Below are 11,539 nucleotides of genomic sequence, written 5' to 3' on the forward strand. Positions count from 1 at the left end.
TGCATTGCTACCGGCAGATAAATAAAATGTTTGTACTCCTTCCATTCCTAAATATAGGTCTTTGTAGAGATTCCACTATGGACCACATACGGAGCAATTGCTCTGTATGTGGTTCATAGTGGAATTGCTCCGTACGTGGTCCATAGTGGAATCTCTATAAAGACCTATATTCGGGAACGGAGGGAGTAGTGATTTTCAACGTTAGCATGAAGTATTTTGTCATTAATTATCTTGATGATTAGGAAAGTACATAAATGCTTGTAGGTTGGGGCTAATGAGAATATTATCTTTCAATTATTTCTCTCCAAAAAACTGCTTATGGGATTTTGTTGTGTGTGGGGGGTTGGGGCGGGGGGGAGGGGGGGGGGGGCACGCCCCCCTCAGTGTGAGGTTGAAACTCTTTTTGTTTGAATATTTTTCTTCCAACAATTATCCCAGATTCTATACAAGTCCCATCCTAATCACTTTCATCTTTGAAGTAACTTAGCAACTGATCTTTAGTTAGTCCACCAACCTGAACTGGAGCCGGGGCGGCGGCGTACACCTCCTTGTCCACCGGGTGGACCTTGTGCAGCCTGTTTGCCTCCGCTCACCGGGGGCGGCCCTCCTGCCAGCAGCAGTACAGGCCTACTGCCACGGCTATCGCAGAACCACCCCCAGGAAGACGTCAAGCCAGACCTCGTCCTGGTGCGAAAGGTGCACCTGAAAGCTGCCACTGCCGTCGTGGGGTTAATGCACGTCCCTGTCCATCCCTGCAGTAGGTGTTGTTAGCACTTAGTAGAGTGAGTTTGCTATCATACTGGTCGAGGGTTACTTATTGACTGTACCAAGCAGGGACGGAGCCAGGAATTTTGTATAGGGGGGGCGAGTTGCAGACTTGAGCTCTTATAGGCAGTTGGGCATCGGTTAACCATAAAAAAAATTCCTTGCAAAAACCTAAGCCTGAACTAGTTTTTTCATTAGTGTGAACACTACAAAAAACTATTAAAATGTGCATTTTTGGCAAGACAAATTTAGTTTCCAAATTGATTGCATTACGAATTTGGTAGACAATACAATATCTATCTATTGATTCCAAATTCAGTTTTCATGTCGATCAATTAACAATCATTCGTTTTAACCCACAAAAATCAGATATTTGAAGCTGATATTAATTATGAGAGTGGACGTACCATACACGCAAAGAGGATGTCAGATTCCGTGCATCATCTCCTCCGTGGTCGCTCATGGTGGTGGTGTTTCTCCTAATCTCCTTTATGGTTGCTGAGGAAATGATCAATTGGGATTGCTAGGCTTGAACGGTTGGAAGCAAGTGCCCTAGGAAACGTTTTCCATTCTTCTCTTCCTCTTCGTATCTACACACAACAGCCAATATTTCCTACTGTAATTAACTTCTCATGTTCGTAGGTTTTTTATGGAACAACCACACAAATTAGAGCAGATTAAAGATCAGGAGATGAAGTAAGGGACTAACCGTGCAGGTAATCAGCCGTGGCGGATCTCGATCAACCCCCCTATGATCTTCGCTTGGAGACTGAAGCTAATCTTGCGGGTAGGCGGAGATTGGAGGCGACGACAGATGGAAAGATCGCACGAGCCGCAATCTGCGTGCGTTCTGTTGGAGCGATATAAAATCGTGTCGATCGCCAGGATTGTAGCAGACTGCGTTGGTGCTCCTGGTCGCAAGCCCTTGACCGGTGGGCTCTGTTTTCTTTGACCTCGATGGTGGGCCTTTTTTTTTGCTGGGTTGTGATCTGTTGTTTCTTGTACATGGGCTGCCCGAGGGGTTTCACGGTGTTACACGAGACAAGTGGACAGGGGGGGCGAATCAAGTCAAAAGGCCTGCTAATAAACGGATCTAACTAATCGCTATTGAGGAGAACAACTTCGTTGGGGGGGGGGGGGGGGGTCTAGCCCCCCCTTGTCTCCGTCCCTGGTACCAAGGATAGTTGCATGAATTTAGATACGTGGGGTCTAAAACTTTCATGCAGCTGTAAATAGTTTTAGGAACATTGTAAAACTTGGTTTCAGTACAGCGACAATCAATATTTTAAATATCGGGCTATTCAGGAACTACGTCTGCTGGTTGTGGGATTAATGTAGGCACTACTGTACTAGCTTGTGTTTGTGGTTGAATATTTTCTTCTAACAATTATCTCTTTGTTTGCACCATACATCCTGTCGATACTCAAAGCTTGAGGTTGAAACTCGCATAGATGTAGCAGAAGACGCAGAGCCACGTATAGCTGAACCAAATTTGGAATGTGCGCAGATATCGACGTATACACCTCTCATTTTATTGGGACAAGATTGCAGCGTACACCACTTCTTACTCTAGTATATGATGGTACTGAAATCGATCAGTCTATTCTAGTATGGTGGTACTGACTACTGAGCAGATTCCATGTAGATCATCTATTTCTGCTCGAAAGCCCTACGGTTCAGTGGGGCGGCTGTGCGTGAACCTGAGCAAAAGCCTTGTAGTCGACGGGAGTTGATGCCGGTAACGTCCTAGGACATCGTTTGCCTTCTTGAAGGTGTTTCCGAAGATCTTGCCTTCAATCTTCCCGGGAAGAGGGCATGTTGGGTGTTGGTGGTCTACTTTGGTTGTCGTTGGTGTTTTTTTTTCTTTTCTTTGTTGTTGTGGTGGTTTCCGACCTAGTTTTCATTTTAAATCAGGCCACTCACTTTGTATTTGTTTTTCCTCTCTTAATGAAGTCGGCAGAATTCCTTCCTTGCATGTAAAAAAAAAGATCGATCATTTTTTTTATGGTACTGAGCTCTAGTGCAGGTTGGCGTGGAGGCATAGACTTTCCCTTTCTGAAGTCGATCTCCAGCCATCTCGCTTTCGTTTTCACCACCAACGGAGATTGATCGACGAGCAGCAGCCGCTGCGCGCTGAAGACGTACCCGGCTGTTGGTCCCTTCTGCAAGCTCCCCGATCGAGGCCGGCCCCAGGTGACTTTTCCCGGGATCGAACACACGATCGCACGGCAACTTGAGTTATAGCACTCGATATCTCACCGAAGCTCTCACAAACATCGAGACAAGAATACACGATCACGACTCAAAATTAGCCTGAGGCCACGTATCGTGCCTCGTGTTTATCTCTTTATTGTTTCCTAGTTTTATCTCTTTATCGTTCCTTAGAGTCACATATTTTATCTTAGGTATGATGTACAGTATGCAGGAGTCATGAAGCATTTCATGTTGGATCTGGTCTCAAGCGATGTTGAATGAAATAATTAAATCAAAGCCATTTCAGTATATCTCTAAAATATGTGTGGACAAACTTTATTATAGACGACGATAACTGTCACACGTGTAGTATATTCGACATGCACCCACACATTGTGTGTGGTGTGAGCAAGAGGCAACCCACACGGGCTGTGCGTGGACGGACATTAGAAGTGCCCACATGTGTGGGCGCGGCTACTTCGTGCCACACGCCCAATAAGTACTACTCATCTCCACCTCGTGCGTGTAGCACGAAGCAAAAATGCCCACACGTCCTGACGCAGCTACGTTAGGTACCCTGCGGGGTGACTATTTAGTTGCCATCCTGATTGGCAGGTGTAGTTATCCGGGATGGCAACTGTAGTTGTAAAAGTATGACAATTCTATCTGTTTTGGTTAACGATAGTTGCCATGTCTAATTTATGATAGTTGTCGCGTGTAATCAAACCGTTGTTGCCGTGTGTGATTAACTACTTGCCACATATGGTCAAGACAGTAGTTGTCATGTATGTTTACCTAGTTGCCACGTGTGGTCCAACCATAGTTTCCATGCACTGTTAATCACAGTTGCCATGTGTGTTTATCTGGTTGCCACGTACGCGCAACTGCAGTTGCCGTGTAGCAAAGAATCACAGTTGCCATGTGTGTGTACCGAGTTACCACGTTCGCGTAACTGCAGTTGTCGTGTAGTAAAGAATCACAGTTGCCATGTGTGTGTACCGAGTTGCCACGTTCGCGTAACTGCAGTTGCCATCCACAAGGTAGGAGTGTCGTAAGGGCGAAAAGCAGTTCGCCCACACGTGCATGACCTAGGTGGTGGCTGTGTGGGCGAACTGCTTTTCGTCCACACAGCGTAGCTGGCAAATAGCGTGGTGCGGGCGTGTGAGCAAACTCTCCAACGCCCACACACCAGCCCCGTCCTACGTGGCACATCAAATTCACCTTTTCATGTCAAGATTCTGCAAAAGACAATGAACTACGATTCAACCGTATGGGCGAGTTGGGTAACGCCCACACGTATGACTGTATGGGCGTTAGTGTTTCCGTTTATTATTGTTAGAGTAGACATGTGCAGCACTGTGGATTTTCTGTTCCTGGTAGATTTTACGTCCCACTTAGATTTAATGTTCCACATTTTAGGTTCATTCCATGCAAATAACTAAATGTCGCATGAGCCCGCTTCTGTCCTTGTGCAAATTCACATCTAGGGTTTCCTGCCTTTCTCCAGTCCGCCCATCTCCCATGGTTTTTGGACTATGGAGGCACGGTGGATCCTGCTCTTTGTCGGCGGGAGGGCTCCGTTTTTAGGTGCTTTCTCTGAGTTTTGTTAGAGTTTGTGCCATGCTCAAGAAGACGAGGCAGCGGCGGCTTCTTGAAGATCGAATAAGGTCCTTCCCGCCTAGTCTCCGTCCCGGTGCTGTTTCAAGCATTGTCGGACGGCGTGTGGAGATTTGTCTCCGGCGGATCTCGTGGGAACCGGTCAGTGTTTGTCGTCGGTGGATCTGACTGGATCCGATCCTCGTTTGTCTACGCCCGTGTGTCCGCAGGTTGGATCCTCCGATCCCTCTCCACACCACTACTACCATGGATTCCTCCCCCGCCAAAACTCTCTGGTACGGGCTGGCGCCGGACCAGAAGAAGGAGATGGCTGCCATTGCTGCCGGTTGGCTGGCCGGCAGGCAACAGGAGGATGACGATGTCCCAATAGATGACGCGGTCGACGACGATGAGCCGGCGCCACCATCCTCCTCAGTCGCGCGACCCTCCTCCTCCGCCACCCTCGCTGGTGCACTTCACCTTGACCATCGGCGAGTCCCGTGCCCATTATGTGGACATGGTGCGGGAGGAGCGGTTTCGTGATGCGCACGACGATGTCGCCTACAACCACCATCTCCTCCAGAAGCATCTGCAGGCGGAGGAGCAACTCGCCGGCAGGGCGGTCACGCCGAACGCGGACATGGCAGAGCAGGAGGCACTGCCCGAGTCATACCGCTCCGCCCGCTAGATCTGTCTCGCCCGCTGGCGGTACCGACAGCGAGTGGCGGAGGTGGCAGCCGCCGGCAAGGAGTGCGACGACAAGGCGGACGAGCCGGTGTTCGGCGAGATCGATGACAAGGAGGACGTCGCTGCAATGATTGAAAACGAACAGATTAAAAGTTTTCTCATGAAAAAAAAAACTACCGTCCTTCGTCACAGTGCCTTCGTAGCAGCAGCACAGTACCACCACATGTAGATGATTGCGCGCACGCAGTCACCACCACAAACATTTTCTTTGTTCCCGGTTAGAAATTGTAGTAGATGAACAGGTCCGATGAGGATAACGTATCGCGAGCCGGCCACAGGCGTGCCGCCACGTGAGCGGCGTGCCGGTCACACACAGCGTTATCCCATCCACGCGCGCCCCTGGCCGCATGTCTGGGCGCCCCGGGCTGGAGTATATTGGCCCGTCGCTGCGCCAGTGCTGGACGCTTTTCTTCAGACAGAGTTGGCAAGCAAGCGCAGACAGACAGAGCTTGAGAGAGCGCGCGCGAGATGGCAGCCTCCATGATCACCTCGCCGATTGTGGCGCCGACGAGCCTGCCGTCCCTCTCCCGCCGGGGCTCCTCCTTCGCCGTCGTCTGCAGCGGTGGCAAGAAGATCAAGGTCGACAAGCCCCTCGGTACGTCCGTCATCACCCACCCCCTGCATGCATATGCATGCGACCTTCAACTGATGTGTTCCACACATGCATGCTCTGGTGACCATGAGATCCATGGATGGATTCAGTGGTCTGATTCGACGAAATCTGTGTTACTCCGCAGGACTCGGAGGCGGCTTGACAGTCGACATCGACGCCAACGGCAGGAAGGTCGGCAAGAAGGGCGTGTACCAGTTTGTTGACAAGTACGGCGCCAACGTCGACGGCTACAGGTAACCCAACAGATGTGAATGAAATATTGTTTGGTAGAACTTGGTAAAACTGGCATCGATTGGTGACGTGATTACCGTACGTACCTAACAGTTACTCACGTTGCTAATTCGCAGCCCAATCTACACGCCGGAGGAATGGTCTGAATCTGGTGACCGCTACGCCGGCGGTGAGTGATTTTACTATTTGTAGTACCTCTTACTCAATATCCACATGCTTATGCATGTAGAATTCTGGCCTCTGCATCGGGTCGATGCACACAGTTGTGATACATGCACACATGTACCCGATTAAAGGTAGCACTTACTGTACAAGTTGTTACCTAACTACAAATTGATACATGTTTATACTGGGCATACCGTAAAAGTTAGCTGCAAATCTAAGCTTATTCCCCTAAAAAAAGTCTAAGCTTATTCAATCGTAGCAACATAACCGATAGAGAAGAGATGAAAGTTTTGCTTGAAAGAAGAGCAATTATAGTTTTTCGTGGGGCAGAACCACAATTATATACTCAACTGATAATTGGCAATGTGAATTACCATGTAGTTAGAGGTGCTTGTTTAGGTAGTAGTTGATTCATGAGAGAGATACTATCTTATTTGATTTACTATCTCTGTTGGGCATATTAGCTCATTTTCTGATTAGTTTAATCAACAAGTGAATCATGACGACAATGCTAATAATAATAATTTCAATGTAAGCTAATGATCCAAACGCTTACTAAAGCATAGAACATGTATATCTATGATAATGACAAGTACAATCAATGCATGTGATAGTATTTACTTCCCATTATCACAGATAGTAAGCATAAGTAACGGATGGAGGGGTATTTTGGTGGTATACCAGAGACATGTATCGGATGTTTCATATGTGATTACCCGTATATAGGCTCCTTTGATTTGCGGGGTTCTAAAAACTCAAGAATAGGAAAAACAAAGGAATAGGTTATAAATGCATGTGCAAAACAGAGAAATGATAAACACATGAATTATATCAACTTGAGTGTTTGGTTCATAGGAATTGAAAAAAAAACATAAGAAACCTAATAAACATGGTAAAACTAAAAACAACCCACTTGAAAATGTATAGTTAGAATATTATCATTCCACCAAGGTTTTATAGTCTTGTTCTTCATCCATATGAATTTGAAAAGGAGGACAAAGTAGGCAGTAAAATTCCTGTGTTATTCCTTTGAAACTGGGTTCAAAGGAAAATTTCCTTCATTTTTTCTTTGCCTCATTCCTTTGAACCAATGACGTGAATAGTATCACCATAGGATTTGTTTTTCATTCTTTCACTTTTACTTTGAACCAAAGGAGCCCTAAGAAGTTTAGGGCTTATTTGGATGGAAAATATTACTCTTTTTCACTTCAGACCGATACGCGTTGTTTTTCCTCTTTTTTTTTTTTGAGCGGTAAGAAAACGCCGTTGTTTAGAAGTGTTTTCGTTCAAATTCTCCAACAAAACCAGTAAGCTGATCCACGTCCTTGATATCCGCATGCAGGAACGACCGGGCTTCTTATCTGGGCCGTCACCCTCGCCGGCCTCCTCGGCGGCGGCGTCCTCCTCGTCTACAACACCAGCGCTCTCGCCGGCTAAGAGAGCATCTACGTGTAACACAGGGCCGGGTCTCTGCTTGCATGCACGTCTCTGTAATCTACGTAGCTACCTCCTGTGAATGTATGTCATCAACGATGCAAAGTAATTGATTCGAACAGATGGTTTATGTATGTACGTAACGCAGTTACCATATACTCCTACTTCCTACTTTGGAAACTGTAAAAGGGTGGATTCTTGGAGCCCGTATGCACGCACCCTCTACCATGCATAGGCGCATCTGTTCCTAGGTAGTATGTGGGACGCGCCTGACTCGTATCACAGAGTGCCCTCAAGATTAATATAGTGGCCGCCGGCGGTCGCCACCTCGCTCACTGCCCTCGATCGAATTGAACCCCCGCTCTGCGACTGCCCGATGGAATCAACGGCCAGACTGAGACGGGGGGAGAAGAAATTGGGTGTGGGAGACATGTTGTTGCCGGTGCCGGATTTGGGGGAGGAGACGAAAAGGAACTGTAAAGCAGCGCCTCTTGTGGGAGCTCCTATTTGACGCATTTTGCGTCAAATTCTGGATCTGCTGCTTGACAACGAGAGCGGCTAACCAGTCGGCCTGACAAGTGTTGCTGACTATAGAGGAGCACATATGTCTAAGAACTAACTACAATGGAGAATCTGGGCGTATTAGGGGAAAAAATCAATATTTTCCTTGAAATTGTGAAGACATTAGTAAAAAACGGGTAACATTTGAAAATTGGACAATTATTTGAATAACTCAAATAAATTTCAAAATTCAAAAAAAACTAAAAATCATGGATTATATGACAGAAACAATTTTTTAAAATACTAAATATTTTCTCAAAAATCCGAACATTTTTTAAATTTGAGAACCAAATTTGACTATGGAAACATTTTTTGATATTCCGAATAAATTTTCAAAAGCGCCTTTTTTTTAAATTCCCAAACATTTTTCAGAAATGATTTTTTAATTAGAAAAAATGAAAACGGGGACATTTTATACATTCTGAACAGTTTATAGGAAAAAAAACATTTTTGGAAATTCCCGTACATTTTTTGAATTTATCAACAAAATTTCAGAACACGAAGATTTTTTAAATTTTGAACCAAAATTTAAATGCGAACATTTTCCAAAACCACGAACCATTTTTCCAAAGTCCAAACATTTAAAAACAAATTATGAACATTTTTTAAAATGCAAAATTTTTCTGAGTTTTGAGTAAAACTTTAAAACAGGAACGTTTCTTAATACTAAGAAAATATTTTAGAAAACAAGAACAATTTTTTAAATCCCCATGCATTTTTGAATTTATTAAAAAAATGTGAAAACATTTTTTGAAAATTTTGAATAAAATTTAAAAAATGTACTATTTTTTGGAATTTCCAAATATTTTTTGAAATCATGAACAACTTGTAAATAACCTGAACATTTTTGGAGAAATGAAAATAAATTTGAAAAGGAAAAAACGAAAAACAAAATAAAAAAAGAAATAGAAGAAGGAAAGAAGAAAAGGAAAAAACGAGAAACAAAAAAAAGAATGACGAAAAACAAAAAAACAAGTAGAAGAAAATAAAAACAGATTCAGGGAATGTCTAGAAGCTTCCAAAACCGGATTGGTAGTTCCTACGCTATTTGTATAAATTTACCGGCCAAACGCGTCGCTCGGCCGCTCACCCTCCGCAAAACAGCGACAATCTGTCGTAGAATGCGACAAATAGGATTTTCCGCCTCCAGTGTTTGCCCATCTGCACCTCGTATCCAACAATCGTTGCGGCATGGCCCATGTAGATATTGGCTCGGTCCGATCCAGCCCATCCAACCCTATCCAAGTCAGCCTAGGTTGTATTGCGGATAACCGTTGTCATCCTAGTTCGCCTCTCTCTTCTCCCACCTCTCTACTGAAACATGTCGCCGTCGTGCCACCGCGACCAAGGAGAGTTGGGACACGCTAGAATAGCGAACGATGTGTGTTCTGCAGCCTAGCTTCGTGCGTGGTTGAGTGGATGGGGAGCAACACCTCCGTCCCTGTCATGCCCCATCTCGAGATTGGGATCAGATTTTGGGAAGAAAAGCTAGGGTTTGTCACAAGGAACGTGAATATGGTACTAAACTAGCATATACTCTATTAGCTATAAAGTGTTTGAGTTGTTCATCATAGAAAATGGCATAGCCTTACAACCAAGGGCGCCATCTTACATAGCTCAGCTGGCAGAGGGTGACGGTAAATAGTAACAACAATGGAAATACTACAAGAATGGTAAAACGGTACAGTGAATGGTGAGCTCCGTGAGCCATCAGATCTCCACACATCCTTCCATATGGGTCGTCCGTTAACTGAATGTAGTGACACTCTTAACTGATGATACACAGTGTTCTCGAAATACTCCCACCCGAGAGGGAAGTTGTCCTTAAGGAGCCTGACGACTGAATCACATGTTGATCGTTTGCTTGAGGAAACACTGGTGCAGAGACATGTTGTACAAATGGTTTTTAACCCCTTTCTGCAACAGAGTTTTAAACCATCACCTTGCATGTGTGTGCGATAGGGGGGTCCTTCCCACACGACTCAGAAACCATCGGTGATGATGAGTAATATTTTTACACTCATTTCAACCTTATTTAAACTAAGATATTTTATTAAAAGAGAGATATTCGCTTCGATATTGCCACTAATGATTAATGAATGCAAAGGATTCCACATATCCCCTCTTTGATATTTGTCCATAGGAAATTGGTTAAAAAGGAAAGAAATCACGTGGGGGAAAGGAAAGGGAGGAAAATGGAGAAGAAACAAGTCACCAGGAGGCGCGAGAAGGCCACCAGAGTCAAACACAGTGTTCCATGCGACCGCACGCACTCGCGTAAGCGGTCGTTTGGCATGGAGACCGAGGCAGGTCGTCCACCTGCACAAATTTTGTAAAGGGGGCCCCGTCGAAATTTCAACAGAAAGGGGAGCGTCGAGCACAGCCAGAACCTCTTAATCATCATCTTCATCCACAAGCCCTAGCGGCCACCATTTTCATCTCCATAGACATCTCCACCACCATAGTGCTCTCTCATCTCGTTCATACTTGTAATCGTGCATCGCACAAGGCATCCGTTGTAAGACATATTGCAATCAGTCAATCCCAAGATGTGTTCTTCAATGTTTTCTTCTCGCGATCTGATCTCCATGTGTGAGTAGTTCGGTAAGGTATGGGGTGAGGCATGAGCCTTGCAACCCCAGGTATTTGGTGAAGGGGTCAATGGAAGTCTTTGACATGACGTCTCATATGTGTGAAATAAAATTGTTTCGCGAAGTGTCTCTTGTCTTGTCCGCGATTTTCATCCCTGCAGGTACTCATGATCATGGAGATTGAGCACTTTTGAGGCTAGGAGCAAGGGGACCATGAATTGTTATACCGAACACCGGTGACAGTAAGGTTTAGTAGGATAACATGGATCATATCCTTGGGGATTCATGAGGTGTAGTCATTAAACAACCAATGCTTTTGTCTGATATTATTATCTTAATTATCGGGGCAACCGTGAGGTGGATAGAGCCTTTGATAGGACAACTGATTTTTGATGCAGGACTTGTGCCGGTCAAGATGTTATTTCGACACATCCCCCACTCCGATACGAAGCAAGCAGCTCTTGATGGGTGACTTCCCGAGCACAAACTAAAAACATTTTTATCCCAACATCAATACATGATTGTAAGCATTAAGACCTCAACCCCGTACATTATTTTTATTGTAAGTGTTTGAATCACAATTTGCTTGCTGATCCGGTCAAAAGCTGAATTTGACGCTTTGGTAAAAGCTTGCTAGAGATCA

The 11,539-nt window shown here is 45.2% G+C and overlaps 1 protein-coding gene and 1 long non-coding RNA gene across 2 annotated transcripts; one reads left to right on the forward strand and one right to left on the reverse strand.

The window, feature by feature from the left end:
- Window positions 1-831: 831 nt before the first annotated feature.
- Window positions 832-1,893, reverse strand: LOC123131187 (uncharacterized). The gene is made up of 3 exons (XR_006464091.1): window positions 1,475-1,893; window positions 1,173-1,355; window positions 832-942 (listed from the first exon to the last, which is right to left on the reverse strand). It is a non-coding gene; the product is annotated as an uncharacterized lncRNA (long non-coding RNA).
- A 3,707-nt stretch (window positions 1,894-5,600) lies between these two features.
- On the forward strand, window positions 5,601-7,900 carry LOC123128767 (photosystem II 10 kDa polypeptide, chloroplastic). The gene is made up of 4 exons (XM_044548865.1): window positions 5,601-5,896; window positions 6,039-6,147; window positions 6,262-6,314; window positions 7,653-7,900. Exons 1-4 carry the CDS (start codon window positions 5,770-5,772, stop codon window positions 7,745-7,747), a joined length of 384 nt encoding a protein of 127 aa, XP_044404800.1. The 5' UTR covers window positions 5,601-5,769; the 3' UTR covers window positions 7,748-7,900.
- Window positions 7,901-11,539: the final 3,639 nt, after the last annotated feature.

This window comes from Triticum aestivum, chromosome 6A (genome assembly GCF_018294505.1).
Source record: "Triticum aestivum cultivar Chinese Spring chromosome 6A, IWGSC CS RefSeq v2.1, whole genome shotgun sequence".
In the NCBI taxonomy this organism is placed as follows: Eukaryota; Viridiplantae; Streptophyta; class Magnoliopsida; order Poales; family Poaceae; genus Triticum; species Triticum aestivum.

Bases quoted from the DNA above. Each gene is read 5' to 3' on its own strand.
- LOC123128767 (XM_044548865.1), top strand. From the start codon at position 5,770: ATGGCAGCCTCCATGATCACCTCGCCGATTGTGGCGCCGACGAGCCTG. The intron at 6,148-6,261 runs GTAACCCAACAG...GCTAATTCGCAG, and splicing joins GCCAACGTCGACGGCTACAG to CCCAATCTACACGCCGGAGG. The intron at 6,315-7,652 runs GTGAGTGATTTT...ATCCGCATGCAG, and splicing joins TGGTGACCGCTACGCCGGCG to GAACGACCGGGCTTCTTATC.